Source organism: Phalacrocorax carbo, chromosome 6 (genome assembly GCF_963921805.1).
Source record: "Phalacrocorax carbo chromosome 6, bPhaCar2.1, whole genome shotgun sequence".
Lineage (NCBI taxonomy): Eukaryota > Metazoa > Chordata > Aves > Suliformes > Phalacrocoracidae > Phalacrocorax > Phalacrocorax carbo.
In genome coordinates this window covers 17,012,880-17,037,718 of record NC_087518.1, presented here as the reverse complement: position 1 = coordinate 17,037,718, position 24,839 = coordinate 17,012,880, and the positions used below count along the sequence as shown (strand labels likewise).

General features: G+C 45.7%; 3 protein-coding genes across 8 annotated transcripts in view; all 3 read left to right on the top strand.

The window, feature by feature from the left end:
* Nucleotides 1–22,280, top strand: part of FANCD2 (FA complementation group D2) — a 55,782-nt gene extending 33,502 nt beyond the window's left edge. For 4 of the 5 annotated variants that reach the window (XM_064453900.1, XM_064453898.1, XM_064453896.1 and 1 more), the window contains 17 exons: nucleotides 515–624; nucleotides 2,071–2,217; nucleotides 5,294–5,410; nucleotides 6,245–6,373; nucleotides 6,573–6,691; nucleotides 8,271–8,384; nucleotides 8,924–9,051; nucleotides 10,399–10,498; nucleotides 12,866–12,988; nucleotides 14,150–14,243; nucleotides 14,804–14,875; nucleotides 16,366–16,404; nucleotides 17,026–17,100; nucleotides 18,198–18,272; nucleotides 21,206–21,352; nucleotides 21,899–21,970; nucleotides 22,131–22,280. In XM_064453900.1, coding sequence (XP_064309970.1) covers nucleotides 515–624; nucleotides 2,071–2,217; nucleotides 5,294–5,410; nucleotides 6,245–6,373; nucleotides 6,573–6,691; nucleotides 8,271–8,384; nucleotides 8,924–9,051; nucleotides 10,399–10,498; nucleotides 12,866–12,988; nucleotides 14,150–14,243; nucleotides 14,804–14,875; nucleotides 16,366–16,404; nucleotides 17,026–17,100; nucleotides 18,198–18,272; nucleotides 21,206–21,352; nucleotides 21,899–21,970; nucleotides 22,131–22,211 — 1,742 coding nt within the window. In that variant the 3' untranslated portion in view covers nucleotides 22,212–22,280. Of the gene's footprint in view, nucleotides 1–514; nucleotides 625–2,070; nucleotides 2,218–5,293; nucleotides 5,415–6,244; nucleotides 6,374–6,572; nucleotides 6,692–8,270; nucleotides 8,385–8,923; nucleotides 9,052–10,398; nucleotides 10,499–12,865; nucleotides 12,989–14,149; nucleotides 14,244–14,803; nucleotides 14,876–16,365; nucleotides 16,405–17,025; nucleotides 17,101–18,197; nucleotides 18,273–21,205; nucleotides 21,353–21,898; nucleotides 21,971–22,130 lie in introns of all 5 variants that reach the window. The other variant, XM_064453899.1, reaches the window with a different exon arrangement.
* Nucleotides 22,271–24,785, top strand: BRK1 (BRICK1 subunit of SCAR/WAVE actin nucleating complex). The gene is made up of 3 exons (XM_064453919.1): nucleotides 22,271–22,431; nucleotides 22,524–22,606; nucleotides 22,692–24,785. The coding sequence occupies exons 1-3, from the start codon at nucleotides 22,314–22,316 to the stop codon at nucleotides 22,716–22,718; spliced, it is 228 nt and encodes a 75-aa protein (XP_064309989.1). The 5' UTR covers nucleotides 22,271–22,313; the 3' UTR covers nucleotides 22,719–24,785.
* TMEM40 (transmembrane protein 40) overlaps nucleotides 22,973–24,839 on the top strand; it is a 31,285-nt gene continuing 29,418 nt past the window's right edge. For both annotated transcript variants that reach the window (XM_064453913.1, XM_064453912.1), the window contains exon 1: nucleotides 22,973–23,063. The gene's annotated coding sequence lies outside the window, so the exon portion shown is untranslated. The remainder of the gene's footprint in view (nucleotides 23,064–24,839) is intronic.

Sequence of the window (24,839 nt, the reverse complement as noted above, 5' to 3'; positions counted from 1 at the left end):
CTCTCTGCTACATAGTGCATCAGGTATGAGAATTTCCCTACCATTGTCCACAACAAAGACCATTGCAAGGAATTAATTTACTCTGCTGTTGGCTTGGCAGGCCTGCAAGTCCCTTCTGTAGTTGTGTCTTACCTTCCTTTTCCAGGTCCTCTTCCTTTCTCAATACTACATCTGCAGAAGAAACATTAAATTTTGGTTCAAGCATTTTTTAAGATGATGTCCCACTCATTTCTGCAATCACTTCATGATGTTTAAACTACAGTAATAACAGTGAGACTTGCTTTAATTTCTTACTGTGATTTTATAAAAGAGAAGCTGGTTGTGGAGGATCCCCAAATGCATTGGACTCTCTTTTGGACTGTGATCCTGGCTATGGATGACACATAACCTGTACATGCTCCATGCTTTCTTAGAGCTGATTGAAGTACAACCTGTGCTATTTCCCTGGCTGCAAGTGCTGTCTAGTGCAGAGTGCAGTGTAGCCTTTGTTTCTGAAGTTGTTTCTTTCTTTCAGGAAGGAAAAAAAAAACTGATGGCAGCAAAGCTGGCGCTGCAGATCGTTCTCAAGCAGATGACAGTTCTGGAGGAAACCAGCCTGATACCGAGCTCTCCGAGCTGGAGAAGGTAGGTGTATACCCCTGGGAACTTGCAAGAAAGACAGACTAGGGAAGATGACATAGAAACACAAACAAAAGCTTAGAGAGAGGGGATGTTAATTTCAAAATTAATCACAGTCAATTGGTTCAGTTCTGCTTTCTGACACCTTCCTCCCATCTGAATTTTGACAATTGTCTGCTGCAGAGGCCAGCCACTCTCCAGCAGGCAGCGTGGTTCAGGGCAGTGCAAATCTGCAGGACTATCAGTAATACTATTAGTTACTCTCTGATTAAGACTATGGAGTGTTTCTATTTTAAGCCAGCGTCCCATCTCTCAAATTACGGCAATAACCTGCCATTCCTAGACTCGGGTCAGAAATTGTGAGATGAATCTGGAAAATACAGACCCTGGTAAGGACCGTATCTCCCACTGATTCTAGTTTGCTTGTCATGGGTGCTCATTCTGCAGATTTTCCTTGGGGTATTTAATCAATGTATTTGGGAGAAGGCATCTTTAAAATTATCCATTTTCATCACACATTAAGAACTATTTCCCAAGTCTATCAACTAATGAATTATTGGATTTTATTTCTTGTTCTTTTGAATAAGCTCTTACCATATTGTCATCATGTCTGGAATGCAAGATCTGTGCTGGCTGAAAGAGAGAAGCCAAGGGAGTGTGCCCAGCTTTGGCCTCAGCATCCTGGGGTGTGGGATCTCATAAGCCTCCCACAAGGCCCCACTTCTACCACTACTACTAATAAATGTTATTCAGAGTCTATCTTATCAATATCAGCCAGGCAAATACGCTTCTACTTCCCTGCTATTGTACAGATATGATAACTGAGTCAGATATGATAACAAAGTCACTTAAGTTACAGAGAATAAGAAAAGTCTCAAATAGTTTTGGGAAGGAACGTATCTAATCTTTCTTGCTTAACTAGAGTACTGGTCCCAGACTACTCTTTAGATGCCATGCCCTGCCCAGGACAACAGAATACAGAAATCCTGTTGTGAGCCACATGTAACATACATTGGCTCCCATGATAGGGTTGTGTGGACTGAATCTCTTAGAACTTACAGATTGTCAACCAGAGGCAACAGAGAATCCCATAGTTTACCATCCTAGTATTTATCAAAGATAAAAATGTTAGCCTTCATCTCTTGTAGTGCTTATGGTGCAAGTCAAGATGGGTTTCACAATGGCCACTGATTCACAGAAATGAGGTAGCAAAGATTATTCCAGTTTCCTAAGTATTTTTTTTCCTAGAAAACCTTTAGTAACTTCTGTAGTCCAAAATGCAAATGCTTCTGGTTCTGTGCTTGTCTCTCTACTAGCTATCGTTAATTCTTCTTAGTCTTTTTCAACCTGGTACAAACTATATAAGTCTGTGTGAAAGAAATAGTTTTATTTGAGCTAGAATGTCTTATCATCTTGCAGGTTGCAACCTTAATTCTGCCATTTACTTTTCAGACTGCTGCTGAGAGAGAGGCAGGAAATCCTATGGCACAGCTGCAGAGCTATCGCCTGTACTTCCGGGAGTTAGACCTTGAAGTGTTCACTGTACTCCACTGTGGGCTGCTGACAAAGTCTGTCTTGGACACAGAGATGCATACAGAGGTGAATGGAGCAGCATAAAAGCATGATAAGGCTTTGTGTAGCTGCCTCTCTCAGAGGCCTTGGCCCTTTCCAATCCTTTAAAATGGACACTAGATTGATGTTAAGATGTGTTGGTCCAGGGCTGTAGCTAGGTAGCAGGAGAGAATTTGCCCCCAGAGAAACCAAAGTACTTCAAGACACTGAGATAAGGACTTTCCTGAGAACAGCAGACATGCAGTGTAGCAATGTTAAAACCAAAGTAATGTTGCAGAAAAGGAAAAAAGATATAGTATAGCATGTATAGACCTACTGGGAAAAAGGGGGCTTTAATACTGAACACCGCTAAGGTGTAGGATGTTAAATACACTAAGAAGTGGCTTGCCTATTAAAAAGAACCTATGACATTTAAGTAAAGTCCATGTTGCAGAAAGGTTAGTGTCTCAAGGCATCAGCAGACTGGAAACTTAGCACAAATGTTAGACTGGAGTCATGGATGTGCCCTCAGTGGGAAGGGTCCCGTTTATCATCTGGGAGCTTATATAAAACTCAGTTACTAGGGATGTGGAAAGTATAGAGTCATAGAATCATTAAGGTTGAAAAAGACCCTCTAAGATCATTGAGTCCAACCGCTAACCTGTCACTGCCAAGTCCACCACTAAACCATATCCTCAAGCAGCACGCCTACTCTTCTTTTAAATGCCTCCAGGGATGGAGACTCAACCACCTCCCTGGGCAGCCTGTTCCAATGTTTGACAACCCTTCTGGTGAAGAAGTTTTTCCTAATATCCAACCTAAACTTCCCCTGGTGCAGCTTGAGGCCATTTCCTCTCATCATATCGCTTGTTACTAGGGAGAAGAGTCCAACCCCCGCCTCGCTACAACCTCCTTTCAGGTAGTTATAGAGAGCAATAAGGTCTCCCCTCAGCCTCCTCTTCTCCAGGCTAAACAACCCCAGCTCCCTCAGCTGCTCCTCATAAGACTTGTTCTCTAGACCCTTCACCAACTTTGTTGCCCTTCTCTGGACACGCTCCAGCAACTCAATGTCCTTCTTGTAGTGAGGGGCCCAAACCTGAACGCAGTACTCGAGCTGCGGCCTCACCAGTGCCAAGTACAAGGGCACAATCACTTCCCTGCTCCTGCTGGCCACACTATTCCTGATACAAGCCAGGATGCTATTGGCCTTCTTGGCCACCTGGGCACACTGCTGGCTCATGTTCAGCCGGCCGTCAACCAACACCCCCAGATCATTTCCTCCAGGCAGCTCTCCAGCCACTCGTCCCCAGGCCTGTAGCATCTCATGGGGTTGTTGTGACACAAGTGCAGGACCCAGCACTTAGTCTTGTTGAATCTAATAGCGTTGGCTCCGGCCCAACAATCCAGCCTGTCCAGGTCCCTCTGTAGGGCCTTCCTGCCCTCCAGCAGATTGACACTTCCACCCAGCTTGTTGTCATCTGCAAATTTACTGAGGGTGCACTCAATCCCCTCATCCAGATCATCAGTGAAGATATTGAACAGGACCGGCTCCAACACTGAGCCCTGGGGAACACCACTCGTGACTGGCTGCCAACTGGATTTGACTCCATTCACCACCACTCCCTGGGCTCGGCCGTCCAGCTAGTTTTTAACCCAGTGCAGAGTGCACTTGTCCAAGCCGTGAGCAGCCAGCTTCTCCAGGAGAATGCTGTGGGAGACAGTGTCAAAGGCCTTACTAAAGTCCAAGTAGACAATGTCCACAGCCTTCCCCTCATCCACTAAGCGGGTCACTTTATCATAGAAGGAGACCAGGTTAGTGAGGCAGGACCTCCCTTTCATAAACCCATGCTGGCTAAGCCCGATCCCCTGGTTGTCCCACGTGTGCCACATAATGGCATTCAAGATGATCTGCTCCATGACCTTTCCCGGCACCGAGGTCAGGCTGACAGGCCTGTAGTTCCCCGTATCCTCCTTCCAACCCTTCTTGTAGAGGGGCGTCACATTCGCTAGTTTCTAGTTATCTGGGACCTCCCCAGTTGACCAGGACTGCTGATAAATGATGGACAGTGGCTTGGCGAGCTCCTCTGCCAGCTCCCTCAGTATCCTCGGGTGGATCCCATCCGGCCCCATGGACTTGTGAACATCCAGGTGGAGGAGCAGGTCGGTGACTGCCACCTCTTCAACAACTGGGACTTCATTCTGCATACTATCTCCATCTCCCAGCACAGGGGCCTGACAACCCCGAGGATGACCAGTCTGACTGTTAAAGACTGAGGCAAAGAAAGCATTAAGTACCTCAGCCTTCTCCTCATCTTTTGTGGCAAGGTTACCTTCCGCATCCAACAAAGGAGGGAGATTCTTCCCGGCCCTCCTTTTGTCACTGACGTATTTATAAAAACACTTTTTGTTATCTTTAACAGTGGCGGCCAGTTTAAGTTCCAGCTGGGCCTTCCCCTTTCTAATCTTTTCCCTGCATAACCTCACAACATCCTTGTAGTCCTCCTGAGTCACCTGCCCCTTCTTCCAAAGGCAGTAAGCTCTCCTTTTTTTCTTGAGTTAAGCAGAAGTGCTTAATTCTGTTACCCTCTTTATAGGCAGGCTGAGTCCATCTGGAGTCTAATTTTGTTAAGTTATAGTAAGATTTGTAAAATGTGAAAAGGCCATGACAGGCTGAAGGACAGCCTGGCATGCTCCAAGGACAGCTGTGTCTGTGCATGCAGGTCACAGGCCAACTTGAAGACTGTTTAACTAGTCTCTTGGGCTATGTGATGTTGTTTCAAATTACTTCTTGACTATTACTCAGTTGGTGAATTTTGTGACTCTTTGGGCTTAAACCTCTTTTTATCCTTAGGAGCTTATTTTCAATGTCAACATATATAAATCAGTTCTCTTTCAGCTGAGGCAATATCAGTAACACCTAACTGCTATGTCCAAAGGACCAAATTTGCTTAACACTTTGAGTAACCAGAAACAATGCCCCATAACACCTTACCATATGCCAAATAGGTCCCTGTTGTGGTTAACTAAGACAGGAGTCATAACTGGCAACGAAGGGCATGAACTTGAGCTTCACAGCACTACAATTATGTCTGGCTCCTGGGACTGACAGTTCTTGTAATTGCAGACTCGTGAAGTTGTGCAGCTGGGGCCTGCTGAACTTTGCTTCCTTCTGGATGACCTGTGCTGGAAGCTGGAACATGTGCTGACCCCGGGCTCCACAAGGAGAGTGCCCTTTCCAAAGGCAAGTACAGCAGCAGCTGCTGGGGCTAGATCTGGGCGGAAGCAGAGCACGTCAGTGGCCTTAAGGCCTTTCCCAAGAGAAATGTTGTTCAGAATTATTTTTACCTAACAGTTAAATGGAAGTCCTGATGCCCAACTGTGTGTCAGAGCAGCACTTGCACTTTCAAAAGAGACTTCTGTACCACCTCCCTTGCTGAAGTGTTTGCAGCATCTGATTCTCTGGATGTCTCAGGAAAGGGCGTATAACTGAAGGAAAGCCTTGCAGACTCAAGACTCTGGTGACCCTTTTCCGAGCTCTCCTTGGGGAAACCGGCTCTGCTGTTCAAGCAGCAGCAGCCAGATAGCTGCCAGATCCAGCAGAAGCTGCTGGATCCGTGTTTCTGCTTTTTGCCACGGTCTTTAGTACACCCAGAGTGCACAAGTGACTCCTTGCATTCCTGGCAGATGCCTTCAGGAGGAAAGTAAACATGTGTGGCCCATTGCATTAAACTATGGGAAATTCACTACAACCTGATGGACTCAATCATATTCAGTGTTCTTTCTCCTTTTCCTCCTGTCTTAATTCCCACATGCAGAGACTGACTTCTCTTAGTGTTTGAGTAAAATGTAAAAGAGCTACATGTCACATCAGTTTTACTCTTTTCATCAAATGTTATTAATTTGTCTGAGTTGGTGTGGCTTGTTCAGCAGAAGGCAACTTTCTTACTCTGTGACCCTCCTGACAGAGTGCATGACCTCGGGCATTGCACTGCTCAGAAGTAGCCTGAGAAGCAGCGCTTGATGTGAAGTTATTCTCAAATAAGGCTCATGAAGTAACTTTAATTTTTTGCTGCAGGAAAGGGGCCACAAGTATATCGGCTTTTCCCACCTGTGTCAAAGATCCCCCAAGGAAGTTGCTATGTGTGTAGTCAAGCTACTAAAGCCACTGTGTAATCACATAGAGAACATGCACAACTACTTCCAGGTCAGTGGGCAGCAATTTTGACTCAAAAAAACTGTCAAGTTTTGTCACCTCTCAAGGTATTTTTGGTTTTGTTTGTGCGAGAAAGAGAGTAGTTTTGTTTTCTTCAGGTTTTTTAAACATGGAATTTATGGAAATGGATTCTTGAGCCATTATCTTTCCTCGGAATAGCATTTAATGAATTATTTGTTCTGTATTAAAGGCAGTAGTTATACAAAATCGGGGTGTGGAGGATGACCCGGAATTGAACATCCAGGAGCATCAACTGATGTCCTCTTGTTACCAACAGCTGTTACTAACTTTTCACTCCCTGTTTGCTTGGTGAGTTCAAACAAAAGAGAATATAGTCATCTAAATGACCATAGCCTGCTTATTGCTGCTTCTTCTTGTACCTTTTCTTTAAAGTGTTTGTACCCAGCAAATGGCCTGTCAGCCATGCAGAACACCACACTGCAGTGGCTGGAAACTTTTAAGTACTTTATATTTATGTCAAGCTTCATTGCCTGATCCTGTGCTGAACTAAAACTGCAGGTGATTAACAGAGAATGCACGATGAGGCACTGAACCGGCTAGAATTCAATGTGGTTTTGGATCAAGACCAGCCTAAGTGGCACAAGAGCACACCTAGTCGTGCAACTCTCATTCTGCTTAGGGATCTTGGAATGCCTTCCTCAGTAAGTCCCCTCATCCTTTGCTAAATTGCCACCACCTGAATCGTGGGCAATGAAAGAATGTCTTTTGCCAATGGGAAAGGATGAATGTGTACTTCACTGATGAAAAGCCTGTGCTGCTGATGCACTTGAACTGGATTAATAAATGCCAAACTCAACAATGCATGAGAGCCTGGATTTGACCTCTTCGTCAGCTAATAAAATCCAGGATAGCATCACAGAAGTTTTTTCTGAACCCTAGTTTAGATCTGTGTGCAGAAAGTGTTTTACCTTTTTACTTACAAAAAACCAGTAGTAATTATGTTAAAAGTGTACGAGGTCTGAGGTCCGCTTCTCGGCCACTACTGGAGCTGTAGGGATCCAGATCCACTCCTGGCTATTCCTGGATTGGTCATTTTCTCATTAGCCAGTATGAATGTTGGTTGTTCCTGAGTGTACCCTTCTTGTAAACCAAAGAAACTGACACACTTTGTAACCACAGGCAGCAAAGTGTGGATAGAGAGTAGTATAATTCTGTTTTGCTGTAGGTCAGGCAGCCATATACTGGGGATAGCTGTCCAGTCACTTAGGTCCAACAACCAAATTACAACTGCTTTTATGTACATTTAATCAAACCCTCTTATATTACGAATTGTTAATTAACTTGTGTGTTAAAGGTGCACCTAAGCATTACTGTTATCAAGTGTAAGTGTTCAGTAAGTGTATCTAGAACATGGAGGCATCAGAGCCTTTCCAGAATGCGTATCCTCACTGAATGATTTCACAGCCACTGGTGGTTCAAAGAATTAATGATGATCTCTACACTTTTCCTCCCTATCAGGCTCCTACCTGTTGTTCAAGAGGTGACCAGCCACTCTCACTGCATTTGGACAGCAACTGTCATTAGACATCCTCTTTTTTTTCAGGACTGCATAGCATTGTTTTAGTATATATGGACCTCAACTTATGTGAAATGGCCTGTCCTCTCCTAGCCAGGTCTGCAGTCTAACTGAAAAGTTAGTATTGTGTGTGCACAAGGTTTTCCGTTCCCTGGAAAAGATAAAGTGTGCATGAACTAAGTTTTTCGGTTTTTTGTGTCCCCTTATAACTTTTATATAGCAGGGTTCTTCTTGCATATCCAGCTTCTTTATTTTTCTTGTTGCAAAAATATGCCCAGACATGCTTTTGCATCTGATACCTCTCTTCCTGCTAGTCTTATGGATTATTTTGGGTTTTTTCTTCCTCCTCAGGAATGGTTTTTCTCACCTTGAAAATACTGACTTGCTAAGGTCAGCTCTCCAGGTGCTCGCAGACAGGCTAAAGCCAGGAGAGACAGAGTTTCTTCTTCTTGAGGAGCTGATAAGGTAGAATCAGTATTTCTGAAAGGGGTGAATTCAAGCAGTTTTCCATATTTTGTGTGGGCATTGTGGATAAATGGGTGTTTGGGAGCCCTCACAGAGACCATACTACCTTCAGAGAGCTTTGTATTTAATTGAATGGCAGTGCAGTCAAACCTTGTTAAAAGGAGCTACTGGATTATAAAATATGCATTAATCTATGGATCTCGTTCATTTGTATGCTATTTGAGACTGATTAGTAGGATTCACAGAAATAAAGAGTATGTTCTGGATAGCTAAAATGCCTACAGGAACACTAGGCATAAAGATGTTGCTAGATTTAGAGTGACTGGGGCTTGAGAGGAGTTTCTCAGTGACTGAATTTTTATCTAACAGTGGTTGACTATCCCTTCTTCAGAAGGGCACTGCCAGAGACAAAATACTGGGAGACAAAATAGGGAGACCTTGGATCTGAGACGGTTTAATACTTCCTTTTTATTTATGTGTTTCTGGGAGATTACCCTATCTGCACTGGTTTTACCTTTTCCTTTTCCTGTTATCCCCAGTGAGAGTTTTCACTACCTACTGAATTTCCATCAGAGTGTTCCTAGCTTCCAGTGTGCGTTCATGCTCACTCAGCTCCTGATTGCCATTGCTGAGAAACCAATGGCTGGCTGGAAGAAAGAGAAAATGGGTAATGTGTGAAGAACCTCTAATCTCAGATTAGTTTTCATGCTGTCCTTTGTCTATAAATCTTGGATTCTATCTCTGTGGTGCATCTTTTGAGGGAGAGATTTCCCATTGATATCCTAGTAATCTCACTGGGGCAACAGTCCCAGCTGTTAATAAAAGGAACAGTAAATATATTAACCTCCTTGGTATTTGTTTTGCTGTGCCTCAGTCACAGCAGACTTCAACTCTCTTAGCTGGTGTTTTTAAAAATCAGAGCCTCACAGCTTTGAACAGTGCTAAGAAAAAGCCTGCTGTTCAATTTTGGTACCAGTTTAATCACTGATTATGGAGGTGGTCATAGACTTAATCTAGTGTAGCTTCCTGGTGTAAGTACAGATGTTGTGACAGATCATTTCCAAAAAATTACAGAAGTGAACTGCAAATACAGCTGTTACTTCAGGGCAGAGAGAGGAAAACCTGTATTTTCTTAACCCTATGCAACAAACATTTTCAATTAAGAGAGCTCTTCTCATGGGTTTGGACCTGTTCTGTAAGAGGAGCAGCATTCAAGCAGACAAGGCGTAGACATGTTTGCAAGTAATATACAAGAAAAGTAGTTAGTCTCCACTTTGTCACACACTGAAACAAAGACGCCAGATAGTCACCTCTCTCAGCCATACCTTGTCATGGTAACACGCCTCTAGAATTTGTCCTTCTCAGATCCCCATAGCCACTCAGAATTTTAAGTTCCCTACTTTGAGATTATTTCATTATTTTAAACAGTGTCACACTGGGAGAACTTCCCACTGAGTGTGCCAGGCAATAATCAATTTTAACTAATAATTTCCAGGTTTTAAACATTTCTGCAAGAGACAAGCAGGTTTGTTAGCAGTTTTGATTTAAGAAGCCTGTAAACTTTAAACTTGCCTGTTCACATTTATTATTATAGTGCTGTGGCCAAAAAGTCAAGTCACTTGTTATTGGAATTCTGTTTCTAGAAATGGATGCCCTAAGGGTTGCATAATGCCTAATTAAAACCAAACAGTTGGTACACTGTAGAAGCTACCAAACAAATAAGGCTTAACGTAAGTTTGTCAGGGAGAAATGGCCAGAGATGGATCATGGTTCTGATGTGAACAGGTATTCCAGACCAGGAACACGCTGGATGTGCGTATATTTTCTTACCATGATAAATGTCTTGTGGCCTTACTACTTTTTTTAGGGGAAATGCATTCTGACTTACCAAAGTTTGGGTATGTTGAGGGGTAGCGATATTGTGGTCTTTCAAAAAGTCATTTGGTCGCTTTATATGGAACAAGGAGATTGTCTTGGATTCTTCCTTCAGTAAGTTATTCCTTATCTTTTACAGCTTCCCTAGCAAAGCAGTTCCTCTGCCAGTCATGGGTGAAGCCGAGTGGAGACCGAGAGAGGGGCAGCCAGTTCAACAGTGCGCTGCATACTCTGATCTGGTAAGGCTCAAGCCATTGTCTCAAGCGTGCCAAGACGACTCTTTTTCCAATAATCACTGTTGATGCAGAGGAATGATCCTGCTCAATCATAACCCTCATACTTACACAGTTTGGCCTTAATCTACAGCACTGAAAGACAGTGAGTGATAAGAAGAATCCTGTTAGCCATTGGCCATAGAAGCATGGTTGGACCTCGTGTTTGCTAGACTGTAGCTTGCCAGAATACACCAAGACTTCTATACATGTGTGCGTGCATACATACACCTATAAGTGTGGATCTGGATCAAAGCATCTGCTTTTATTTTCACTAAACTGAAAGCAAATCAGCTCTCACTAAAGTCAAGGAAAGCAGGACTGAGTATTAGGTGAAATGCAATTGCAGAATCACAGCATGGTTGAGGTTGGAAGGGACCTTTGGAGGTTACCTTGTTCCAACCCCCCAGTTCCAGCATGGTGACCTTGAGCAGGCTGCCCAGGACCATGCTGGGCACAACCCTCTCAGCTTGGCTGTTCAGCCAGTTTTCAGTCCACCTGTCTGCTCATCGAGCCCATACTTCAACAGCTGCTCTATGAGGATCTTCCAGGAAATAGTGTTGAAAGCCTTACAAGTCAAGGTAGACAATATCCACTACTCTCCCCTCATCTACAAACCAGTCATTTCATCAAAGGTTACCAGGCTGGTCAGACATGACTTCCCCTTGGTGAACCCACGCTGTCTGCTCCCAACACCTTCTCATTCTTCAGGTGCCTGGAAATGGTTTCCAGGATAGTTGTTCCACCAGCTTCCCACGGATCAAGGTGTGGCTGACTGGCCTGTAGTTCCCTGGGTCCTTCCTCCTGGCCTTCTTGAAGATAAGAGAGACGTTTGCTTTCCTCTAGCCTTCAGGCACCTCTCCCAGTCACCGTGATCATTCAAAGATAATTGAGCAGTAGCCTCACAACGACATCAGCCACTTCCCTCAGCACTCTGGGCCTATGGACTTGTGTATGTCTAGTTTGCTTAGCTATTTCCTAATCTGACCCTCTTCCACAAAGTCTTCCTTGCTCCATCCTTAACCCCGCTCTGAGGCATGGCATTTCTTGAGGCCATTTTTGCTAGTAAAGGCTGAGGTGATGAAGGCATTCAGTCCCTTAACATGTATCTCAGCCTTTTCCATGCCCTGTGTCATCAGGCCCCTGCCCCATTCAGTGGTGGACCCACATTTTCCCTAGCCTTCCGTTTGCAACTTATGTACTTAGAGCAGCCTTTATTGCCCTTGGCACCCCTTGCCACATTCAACAGTTTCAACCCCAGGAGGGCTTTGGCTTTCCTAACCACACCTCTGCATGCCTGGACAGTGTCTCTATCTTCCTTTCAGGTTACCTGTCTCTGCTGGACCTTCTGTATACTCCCTTTTTGTGTTTGAGTTTTGTCAGGAGCTCCTTGTTCATCCATGGAGGCTTCCTGGCATTTTTGTTTGACTTTCTGCTCTTTGGGATGCACTGTTCTTGAGCTTCGAGGAAGTGATACTTGAATTCCAACCAGCTTTCTTGGACCCTTTCTTCCCTCTAGGCCCCTGTCGCATAGCAAGAAGATCCATGAAGAAGCCAAAGTCTGACCTCCTTAAGTCCAGGGTTATGATCTTGCTGTTTGCCCTGCTCTCTCCTCTCAGGATCCTGAACTCCACTATCTCATCGTCCCTGCAGCCAAGGCTGCCTTCGACCTTCCCATCGCCAAAGAGCCTTTCCTTGTTTTTAAGTGTGAGGTCCAGCAAAGCATCTCTCCTCATCAGCTCCTCTGTCACTTGTGTCAGGAAGTTGTCATCGATGCTCTCCAGGAACCTCCTGGATTGCTTATCTTATGGCCTGCTGTGTTGTCCTTCCAGCAGGCATCATGATGGTTAGTGTCCCATGAGGACCAGGGCTTGCAGACATGTCTAGTTGTCTGTAGAAGGCTTCATTTACTTGTTGTTCCTGATCCAGGTGGCCTATAGCAGACACCCACCACAATGTCACCCATTTTGGCTGGCTCTTTCATCCTTACCTGTAAGGCCTCATCTGACTCATCACCCAACCTCAGGCAGAGCTCCAGGCATTCCAGCCATTCTCTTACATAAAGAGCAACTTGATCTCCTCTTCCTGGTCTGTCCTTCCTAAATACAAGAATAAGGAAATATTAAATCAAGGTTTTTTTCAGATCATGGTAGTTTTTAATAACATTACTGTGATAGTTCTAAGTATTGCTTTGGATTTCCTACATATGATTGCCTTTGGCATGAGAATGAGCTTGACAATTTTAGGCCACGTTGCAGGCAGGGCAGTGATCAGGAATGTGCTGTGTTACTCTGCATAATATTTTCTGATTAACTAAGCTGGGTTTTGATTTAGTGTCTACCTGGAGCACACAGATGACATCTTGAAAGCTATAGAAGAAATCTCCAGTGTTGGTGTTCCTGAATTGATCAAATCTGCCAAAGATGGATGTTCTTCTACTTATCCTACACTAAGCAGGTAATTATATCAATAGAGTCTTTCAATTTCATGAGATCCACAATCGCAATTTCTCCTTTTTAATATTTAATTTTCTTATTTTGCCGTCTATTATGGTTTCATGTTAGTACTGCTGTGCACTACTCTGGGCATTTGTAAACATTCTTTGGGCAGTACACAACAAGTTAGTACATGGTTAGCTTTATGTCAAGGTGGATTGGCCTTGTGCATTAACACAACATTGAGATTATTATTTGCGAGCCACTTCAATTGGAGAATGAACTACTGTCTGTTGTCAGGTATGTCATAGAATCATAGAATGGTTTAGGTTGGAAGGGACCTTTAGAGGTCATCTAGTCCAACCCCCCTGCAGTGAGCAGGGACATCTTCAGCTACATCAGGTTGCTCAGAGCCCTGTCCAACCTGACCTTGGATGATTCCAGGGATGGGGCATCCACAGCCTCTGTGGGCAACCTGTTCCAGTGTTTCACCACCCTCATAGTAAAAAATTTTTTCCTTATATCCAGTCTAAATCTACCCTCCTTTAGTTTAAAACCATTACCCCTTGTCCTGTCACAACAGGCCTTGCTAAAGAGGGTGCTCCTATCCTTCCTATAGTCCCCCTTTAAGTACTGGAAGGCCACAATGTCACCTCTTTCTGTGCTACTGTGGTGGTATAAAGCACTCCAAAAGTCAGCCTCAGAGACCTGGGGTGGCTGTAGGCAATCCTGGGACTGGTATGCAGTGTGAAAAAGCACACTCGGTGTTTCTGCTCCTAGCACGGGAATTTGGAATCATGGATTCAGGGTGTTTCTGCTCCTACCACAGGAATCTGGAAGCACAGTTTATGCAGGGATGGTCAAAGTTCCTGCACTTTGGAACTACCAAAATCATCTTATACTGAGAGCTTCAAACCTTTCACTGTGCACTCCCAGAGCTACAAAGAGGAGGGTGGTGTCTACATATGGCTCAAACTGGGGAAGTAGTCGTGACTTCCCAGGATTCTCCATCTGTCTGGGTGATGGGGCTGGGCTAGACATGCTGATGAGTCCTAGGGTCAATCTCCTGTGATTTCGTATGAGAAGGATGCCCAGTTGGGTAACCTTCATGTTTTCTACATTGCTGGACAAGAAGCCCGTCCAGATGCTCAGAGCTGGAGTTTTGCTCTCACTTTCTCCACAGGCAGACATTCCCGGTTTTCTTCAGAGTAATGATGGCTCAGCTAGAGAGTTCAGTGAAAAACATCCCAGCTGGGAAACCATCAGACTCAAGTGAGGTAGGAAAATAAATGCACTGGACTCTCTGAGGGGAAGAAGACATGAGTTAAACTGTACACTACAATAAAGATATATAAATTGGAAAGGAATCTACTTCTGAAGTTTGTCTAGGAAATGCAGTCCGACAGCTTAATTCATCAGCCAAAACTTATATACAGGGTAACATATAAGTAGCATCCTTTTTTTCTTGTTTGTGCCATGTCAAAAATCCAGTAAATCCAGCAGAAGCTATAGCCAGAAAACAGGTAGTAATCAGCAAAATACTAAGCTGTGCAGTTGGTCTGCACACCTGTGCGGGAGCACAAAATTATTTTGCAAGCAAGAGGTGCTCTGAGAGCAAGGTCTTGTGTTAACTCTTGACATTTTAAGCCATATAGGCACTGATCAGGCTGGAATTGCCATTAAGTGGTTTTGCTGTGATAAATCTGCTTGTGGTGAAGCTTTGTTCCTCTGTCTTGAACAACAACAATGCTTTGGGTACAGCAAATACTGAGAGAGCATCCAGCAAGGTGAGAGGAAATACACCATCTTGGGTTATTGTTCCCTTGCATCCTGTTAGGTGCAACTGGAGAAGCTGCTGCGGTGGAACATTGCTGTGCGGAATTTCCATATCCTTGTTAACTTGGTCAAGGTGAGGTTCTGGTTGTTTTTCTGGCTTTCCCTTCAGATTCCCAGCAAAGCCCAGTGTACCCACGTTCATGAGCACAAGGGAAAAATATGAAGTATAACTGACTAGTGAAACAACCTGGAGGTGGTAAGTAAAGCCAGTTATAATCTGTGTGGAGGGGTTTCCATTTAGCTTTCACATCAATATTGCTTAAGTCTTAGAGCCTGCACATTTTACTACCATAGCTCTCACACAAATAAGTCTTGACAAAGACAGGAATGTAAGGAAGTGCAGAAAAAGGACAACACCCTAATTCCCTAGTACAGTGTTTTGTGTCTGACGGAGTCCGCTGCCAGCTCTGGAAGAGGCAGATGGGAGAAGCCCTTCAGGTAGATCTGGAATAACATCTGACAGAAGGAAGCATCCTGCTGATGTACTCAGCTGAAGGCAGGCTAATACTCTGAACAGGAAGCTTGGATTCCTGTCTGTGACCTGCATTCAGTGCTTATCTGATAGCCCTCAGCTTCACTTACTGATCTTCCTTTGAATCCTGCTGACAATTCCTGTTGTGATGAACTTTAGAGGCCAGCCCCACTGGATTAAATATTCCCTTCCACCAGTTTTGGAGTTGGTACGTTCAGCATCACCGAGTGTGATGATGCTTTGGGCAGAAGGCAACAGGTACAGCTGCACTTTTCTCCTTGCTTAGGTTGATGATTTCTATTTGCTTTTATCGTATCTGAAGTGATGATTGGCACGTCCAGCTTTTTCAATTTCAGCTTATGAGCTCTGGTGAATTGAGCTGGATTCTTCTACACAGCAGCATTCACTGGAGCCCCACCTGCGCTCCAGATGCCTTTTGAGAGCATAAAGGTAGATCTGGACCAGCTGGTTCCGTTTTGTAATCCATAGCAGCACCAGGGTACCTTTGCAGCTCTCACTCACATCTGTGTGCTATGCCAGTTAAAACCTTCACTAATTAGTACTATGCAAATGTATACCAGAAAAAAAGCCTTCAAGAGAGTTGAGACCATCTATTCCATTTCTTTGTTTGCTGTTGGACCACAGCTGTGTGTGACCTGCGCAGTAACACCTGGTGCCTTGCCAGCTGGCACTGTTAATGTAATAGCTTCATTATTTCCTCCAAAGTACATTATTTTGCACATCTCAGTTTTGCTTCATTTTGCCCATCAGATGGATTTGGGTCTCTTGGGTCCCAGACTGTTAAGAACTTCAGGCTCCTTGAGATAATTTTGTACCATCTGCAATAGATGCACCTTAGATGACCAAATACCCATCCTGCCAAGTACTTCTGCCTGGCAGCCATTACATTTCACATGCTTATATTGTGTTCCCTGTTGAAAACTGGGAATGGATGTTGCCTTAGAAGAAGTTTCACACTTTAATGAAGGGTATGTAATGAAGGGCTATTTTTTTAATTGGGCTGCTATGCTTACATTGTTTCCTGTAGAATCGTGAACTGATCTGGCTCTCTTTTCCTCTCACCCATGTAGGTATTTGACAGCAGGCCTGTACTCAGCATCTGCCTCAAGGTAAGAGTTCAAAATAACTGAAGAGAGCAGTTTATGTACCAGCCTTCTTGAATCATTGCCTCCAGTGGAATAGAGTGGTTACTGAATTCCCTGGAAGAAGTAGATACTGTTTCTTATACCTTTAACTGTCTTCCACTAATCCTCATTGTATGGCTTGACCACAATGAACATACTGCAATTAGCATTGCTGACTTTAGACCCTTTCTCATGGTACTCCAAATGAGAGGAGGCATCACAGTGCACAGGTCTCCCTTGAAGCCCAGAAATATCATGCGTCCTTCTGCCATTCTCCCTTTTCTGGCTATAGGACTCATATATATGTATAGTGATTCTAACATTTTGTGTTTAGTTCAGTTTTATTCCCAATTTGCTAATGAATAAAACCAGGGATATGTACAATGATGAGACCATGTCCTTCTAGCCCCTCTTTGCAGTGATTAAAGTGGGACCCTTTACTGATACTGTATATTCCAGTACAGCACATGAATATAGTCTTTTACTAAGCGCGAGCAGTCTCTGGGGTAGCTTGAAAGAATGTATCATTATCTTATCTGACTTTGTGATGGTTCTTTTAAAAGGAATTTAAATTTTCCTTCTGATATATTTATCATTCTTTTATAGTATGGCCGTCTCTTTGTAGAAGCGTTTCTGAAGCTTGCCATGCCTCTCCTGGACTACAGCTTTAAAAAGCACAGGGTAAGTCTTTTGGAGACACAACTGTCTGGAACCAGCTGGGACGCATGAATGATGCATGTTGGCATGACACTTGTGACACTTCATGACAAACACGTCTAATGTCTCCAGCTGTGCTCTGCCCTGTTTACTTGCCTGTCCAGTGCACTCTCAGCAAACAGATCACTGTTTTCCAACTTGCCATCACTCTTCTGGGGGGGTGGCTTCACTGTTAGCAAAGGAAGCCCTTTCAACCTCCATCTCCTTCAAAAATTATTACCACAGAGGTGTCACTCACAGCATAGGAAGCTCACATGAGCAGTCAGGTTGGTGAGAGCTTGCGGTCCAGATGGACAGTGACATCAGTGTCTTTGCAGTAATTCTTGGAGCTCTGAGCAGAACAACATGCATGAGTGCAGATGGACAGGCCAACCTTGCTGCACTACAGGACAAGCAAGAACAGTTCACTTATTCCCCCTGCTTTGTTGCAAGGCAATCCAGCTTTGCCACTGAGACTCACTCTTTGGCTTAGTCTTCACAACTTGTCTCTTGAATAGGTAATTCCTTTCTATTCCAAATGTAAGATATGTTCTCATGGATGTTTGAGGGAATGAGGTTATCTAAACAGGTATCTAGTTGTTGCCACTGGACAATAGAAAGTGCCACATAATTTGCTCAACATAGAGGATTGACATCCAGAGTTCCTGCTGCATGCATTTCAAATACCACAATCTAGCTGTATGTTTTATACTTTTCCTCTGGTTCCCCTATTTCAGAAGGTTGTACACAAGGCAAGATGTGACGTTGTCTTGATTTTTAATTGCCCCACTTACACTGATAGGCGTTCATTCCAAACTCTGATTCAAAATCAGTTTCTGTTCAAAGTGCTTGGCCTTATGACATGTGGTTGTACTTTTATTACCAATTACTTGACTTAGATGCACAGTGCAAGTCTCCTATGGCTTAATCCTGTTCATCTGATGTTTCCTGCATATGTGCATCATATCTCTATCCCATAACCCTTTGAAAGGATTGCTAGGACTAATATTGTTTCACCATTCTTGTTTCTCTTCTGGAGAAATCCTTTTAGAATGATTTGCTGGTCTACTTATTTATTGCAGGATGATGTGCAGAGTTTGCTGAAAACCTTGCAGCTGAGTACCAGACAACTTCACCACATGTGTGGCCATTCCAAGGTAAGATAAGTTCTAACTGCAGCACAAACTCCTGTCCTAAGAATTATTTATTTCCCTTCCACTGCTTTTCCAGGACATAGGCAGGTTCTGCTTTTAGGCTTCTAGCAGTGTTTGTACAATCAAAAACTCTGAGAGGAGGAGAAAAAGCCTTAGTTAATGGCCCAAAAGTTGAAGTATTTGATCTGGAAGTGCCTGACTTGGATGTCAGATCAGGTTAGCATATTCTTTTTTTACGACAGAAGTTCTTGACATCTTTGGTTGTTGGCATCTGTGAGAGGGTGTTTCTGAGGACTCAAGCTAAGATCTTAGAGACCTTGCGTAAAGTGTAGATGCCAGATTGATAATGTGGGAGAGAAGCTCTGGAAAAGATCAACAGCCTTGTGAGTCAGAAGAATCAGCAACAGGAGGTGGACAAGGGGAAAATCTTACTCCAAGTCCTCTTGAGGTGCCTTTTTGGCATTGTTACGTTGATGCTAGGGAAGAGGGCAAAGGGAGGGGAAGAAGGTGGTAATGCACAACCAGTCTGCCCATCTCTCTGTAGGAGTCTTGAGCAGGAAGGAAGAAGAGGGTTAGCACCCTGCTTAGAGTGTGGAGAGCTAGTGCTTGTCGCAAGAGAGAATCATGTGGGAGAAGGCAGTTAGAAAGAACTTCGTGTGTGCTGCTTTGTTCCTGTTTAGACTCCTAAGAGGTTCAAGAACACATGTCTGAAAAGGGAGCTTTGACAAAGTAGTTGAAGGGAGAAACCCAGCTATTAGCACATTGCTCCCCAAGCTAGACTTGTTACCGATTTTGTCCAGAGCTGGCATCAGGAGCATAGAAGTCTAGCTGGACAACAGAACATGCCATTGCAGCTGTCAGTGTAGGGGAGAACTGGAAGCTGGCACAAACCCTGGAGATGCTAAAAAGTCCTTCTCATGTTTAAAAGTGAAATCCTTATGCCTGCTATACAGTCACAGGATAACATCATTGCAGCTTGCAATGTTTGTCTTTGCACTTGACTAACATTTTCAAGTGCTGTGTCCCATGGTCCCTGTTAGCATTAAAACTGCAATTAGTGGACACCTGTGTTTTACCACTGCTCTTGTATCTGTTGCAATCTGATGAGGTCTCTGTGCCAAATAATTTTTGCAAGAGTGAGAAGGCAGCAGTTGAATGTAGGCAAATAAATGCATGCGATGAATGTTCCATACCTGTTTGAAGAGTTGACACTAACATTTGTTAAACCAGTCTTGATTCCACTTACATACAAAACTAGAAAACTAGGTGCTCACTGACATACCATGCAGTGTTACCTAAGGTTTGCCACTCTCTCTCAGTATGAGTGTCTTTACAGAGCATCACACACAGACAGTAGCAATCAGCTTTACCTATCATTTCTTAAGTATTTGTCATTTGCCCTTTCACATCAAGCCTCTCTTCTGTTTGCATATCTAATGCTGGACATAAAGAGAGTTTCTGGAGACACATTTTTGCAAATGCCATGGTACTTTGTTGAGCCTCCAAACTGCCTGCAGGCAGTTGGGCAGGTTCCAAGACCCAGAGAGCACTGTGATTGTTGACTGTGTCCTTAGTGAATTTTTCCCTGATTTGGTTCTGATTAGTGCTGATGATTGCTAGGTCCTGCCTGTTACACAGGCTAGAGAACAGCTTGCTGTTGATATTCAGTTACCCGTTCCCTGCCTGCAGAACACAAAGCAAAGCAGTGCCCCTCTTCCCAGGCATGTTGAACTCTTCCAAGAAATGAAGCTGATCTGATTTCAGAGTAGGCAATGAGAGCATCCTAATGCAAGATGGTTACAAAGTATTCTCATGAAAGAGGAAAATACTTATGCACAAGATAATTGTTTATGGCTCTTGGCATGTTTTCTGGTTTAGCAATGCCTCTACTCTGTACTGCACATCAAGCCTAGCAGGAAGAGGTGCTCACTCGGAGCTAAATCGCACACAATACCTGGCATAGCTGCCCTTCCTCAGCTGGTTTTTGCTTACAGCAACTCCATCTGTTCCCTCCTCTCCTAGTTTTCCAAAAGCCAGTGCTTCTTTGGTCTTGCCAAGCTGGCTTTGGAGTTTATAGCGCGCACACATTCCATGTAGGTAGTGTAAAGGAATTGCATGAGACACTGAGCAAGAAAAGATTGTAATTGCAGTGGCTTATTCAACACCTTCCTCTGTGCTTGGGATTCAGCAATTTCCTGACATGAAACTCCCCGCAGCATTAGTTTGCAGCTTGTGGCAGTCAGCAGGCAGCTATCTCCCTTCCTAGGTAGGTAGTTTTGGAGTCCAGCCACTTGTAGCATTGTATTTTGCTTTGGGCTGGAATGGTGCAATGTCCATTACTGACCTCCGTAGATAACTGCTATTTCACCAGCAACAGTTTGTCCATGAGTCAGACTTACCCAAACGTTATCAGTTGCACACACCACCAGCACCAGCAGTAATGCAGCTTCCAGACATTCATCTGCAGGCTGTGGCTGCCGTGAACAAGATGGCAGCTGTGTGAGATGTGTGTGTGAAGAGCTGTGCGTTGTTCTGGGAGAACAGAGCAAGTGACACCAGTCCATTACTGAGATGATGGAACAAAGGAAAATCAGATTCTCAAAATAATTTCCCAAGGGTCAGCAGAATTCATCTGACTTCTGTAGAGTAGCTACTAGCCTCTCTGTTAAGTTTGTGAGAAAAGCTGAGTCTCCTATTTTTATCCAGAGTGGATAAGGCTGTTTGGATTGTTGCAAGGGATAATTTTGCTGCCTTAGACAAAATGCTTATCTGAGTTTTAGTTTTTAACAAAAGCTATAAAAGAATTTGGCCAAGAAATGGCAAGCTTTGTGGGAATGATGTCGCATCCCTCCAACCTGGTAACGTACAGCTTTTAAAATAGCCAGAATACTTAGGCGAGAATCAATCGTAGTCATGTTTTGCTGTTTCATGTTTAGATTCGCCAAGACCTTGGACTGACCAACCACGTGCCTTTGTTGAAGAAGTCACTGGAACAATTTGTATACCGAGTGAAGGCAATGCTGGCATTCAACCACTGCCAGGAGGCATTCTGGGTGGGCATCCTTAAAAATCGGGATCTTCAGGTGAGAATCACTATCCTGCCTGGGGCGATTAAAGCCTGGGAAGGGACAATGCTTGTCTTGCCCAGAAAACTGTACCTCTGCCCTTGTGTGTGGGTAGAGCTAAAAGGCCTAATTCAGCATGACCGTATTACAGTCATGTCTAGTGCAGCAGAAAGAAGCATTTTATTTCAAGGTTAAGGGCCTGCATCTCTGGGGGCTTCCTTGCAGCGAGTCCATCACACCCAAGTGGTCAGTTTTTACTGTTTGTAATAGATGGGTGGGGGGGATCCTTCCTCCACTTGGCAGCAAGAACTACCTGCAAAGAAGGGAAGAGGTAAAGGTGACTTGAACAGGTCTTCACACGCCTGCTTTCATGTGGCTTTAATGGAAGCAAATTCTGGCCATTTTTCTCATCTTTCACGATAGAAGCAGGGCAGTCGAAACAAAACCTGCTTGTTACTGAAAACCCATTTATTTAAGATGGTAACAAAATGCCGCTTTCTTCCGTTCCATCCTGGCAGGCCTTGGCTGCTTCACTCAGCACAGGCCTCTCTGCATTCAATTTAGGGAGAAGAAATTTTGTCTCAAGCCTCTGAAGGGAGGGACTCCGATGAGGACTCCGCGGAAAGCCCCGCTGAGGTACTTCTCCACAGGCGATGCAGCTTCCAGTGTCTTGGCTGAAGCTGTGGTTGTAATGCAAACAAGGCGGGGGGGGGGGGGGGGAGTACGGGACACGACATGACAGAACACAGCTGCGCCTCTGATGGTGTGTCGTGTGTGTGTGTCCCCTCCCCCGCAGGAGCCCAGCGGGAGCGGCACGGAGGCCAGCGACGAAGACGGGGCGGCCGGGCCGGGCGCCCCGTCTCCGACGGGACCCTGAGAGGCCTGGTGGCGGCGGGGACGCGCAGGCGCGGGGGGGGGGGGGGGAGGGGGGCGCGGCCCGCGCAGCCGCATTACGCGGCGGGGCGGTGGCGGGGCGGCCATGTCGGTGCAGGAGGACCCGGTGCAGCGGGAGATTCACCAGGACTGGGCCAACCGGGAGTACATCGAGGTGATCACCAGCTCCATCAAGAAGATTGCGGACTTCCTCAACTCCTTCGGTGAGGGCGGCGGCGGCGGCGGGGCGGGGTGGGGTGGGGTGGCAGCGGGCCGGGACGCACGCCCGCGGTCTCTCACTGCCGCGTTCCCGCAGACATGTCGTGCCGGTCCCGGCTGGCCACCCTGAACGAGAAGCTGACGGCGCTGGAGCGGAGGATCGAGTACATCGAGGCGCGGGTGAGCGGCGGGGCGGGGGACTTGGGTCGGGGCCGGGGCCGGGGCCGGGGCTGTTCCGGGCTGAGGCGTTTCCTCTTCCCGGCAGGTCACCAAGGGCGAGACGCTGACCTAGGCCTGGGGCGGCCCCGGGCCCCCCCCGACCCCCGCCGGAGCACCATGGCCCCACAGCCTGCTCGGGGCCCGCCGCCGCCACCGCCACCTCTGCTTGTGTTGCCAATAAACAGCTGTGCTCCTGCCCTGCCTGCTCTCTGCCTGCCTGCCTGGGGCCGGGCCGCCGGGTGCCCGCCTCCCTGACACCGTCTTGGATGTCCAGAGCCTGCCATTCCACCTGCTGGGTCCAGGCCCACCTTCCTCCCCTTGCATGGGGGCTCGACGGGAGGGGACATGCTCGGGGGGCTGCAGGCCTGACTGCTGTCAGTTCTGGGAGGCACCTGACCAATGTGGCTCAACCTTTGAGGTGCTTTGTGTTCCTGCTGGGGTCACAGTGGAAAAATCTGGTGATTCTGATGGTTTGGAGGGTCTCTCAACCTCTCCGTGTGCACGCTGTCAGGGCTAGGTGGGGGGCGGTAGGCTCACCTGTCATGGTGCACATGCCACAGGAGAGTGCCCTTTGCTGGCATCTAAGAAGAGGTGTTTACCCTTCTCTCTAGGGACATAGGTGACAAGGAGGAGGAAATCTCTTCCCACCACCCCTCTATTTATTTCAGTTTTTCAGTGGATGCCTAGAGCTGCAGACTCATTGCTCATATTTAGCATTCGTTGGGGAGTCCATGGAGTTGGTGTCAGTAAAAGTCTTCCTGTTTCCCAGCAGGCTTTAAATGTCTTGGTATGTTATTCTCCAGCTGGAAGCTATCTTTTTCATTATGGCAATGTGATGTCTGCAGTGTTTACTGGGCACCTGGGTAACTTAATGTTCTTTATATTTTTGAGCTCGGCAGGTCTGACATCAGCTCACCAAGATCACAGTTTTGTTCTCCCTAGGAAGCTCTGTGTTTCCATTCATTGAATAAGTGCTCCTCCAGCCTTTTCCTCAGCTCATCTAGCCAGTTAAGCTTTACTTTCAGGTTGGGCTGTGCATCTGGGAGGCTTGGCCACTTCTGGTGCATAGTCCCTCCATAGCTTACTGTCCAGTGGAGCAGCCACAGATCATTGTGCTTTCGCTCAGCAGCGATAGCAAATGATGAGATATGGTGCTGTCATACAAGATTGGTAGGTAGAGGGAAAGCAGCTGTCTCTTTCCTAAGAGGCTCTGTGGCCCAAGCACATCAAAAGTGTGCCCATGGCCCATGCACTGCTTCTGGATGTGCTGAAGTGGAGTTGTGAGATCCCCATGTCCTTGGATGTAGCTCAGTACTTGTCTGGACAAGGCCCTGGACAGCTGGATCTGACTTTGAAGTTAGCCCTGCTTTGAATGTGTGTGGGCGGGGCGGGGGGAGCTAGAGACCACCAGATGTCCCTGCCTAAATTATCCTAAGATTCTTGACCTGAAGACTGAATGGGAGCCAGAGGGTACCACAGATGTCTCTTGGACTGGGGCTATACCGGGCTGACATCTTCGCTTGAGATCCACTGCTTGTTTCTCTTCCCAGCTACTGTGTGGTGTGTCTCTCGGATCCTTTACTGGTTTTCTGACAGGCTCCTGTAATGGTTCTCCCTTTTCCCTCTGACCCCAGGGTTTCTCACAGGAGTAGGTGTGTGTGTCACACAAGGAGTCGGTGTGGCCAAAGCAGTTTTGCTGTAGGGATCTGCCCTCCAGAGAGTCCTGCTCCTCCCAGGACACCTGCTCACACAGAGCTTAAGCACTGTGGGATTGGCCTGTCTGGTTCATCTCCCAGGAGGGGTGCTGGGCAGCTCACTGCAGTACAGGGTGCTGCCCTTTTTCCCTTTCAGGGATACTTGGTAGTTCCCGAGGGCTCTGCAAGACCAGGCTTTCTGGTTTGGGTGCTGCTTATTCCAGGCCATCCCTGGGAGTTAGAGAAGCTGCCTGGTCCTCAGGCAGATACAGCTGCTTCCAGCAGCTGCTGCAGGGTGCAGCCCTGTAGTACATGGAGTTTTGATATACTTGAAGCATTCAGATCATTTTAAAGGCTGGGGAATTCTGCTTGCCTTTTTTTCTTGTACTGTGTCTTTTTTGGGATATGATGCCCCAGAAACCCACATTAAACTTTTCCTGAGTGGAGTTGTATATTCTAAATCGGGAAATTGATTTACATGGTGTGGTAGTGGTGCTGTT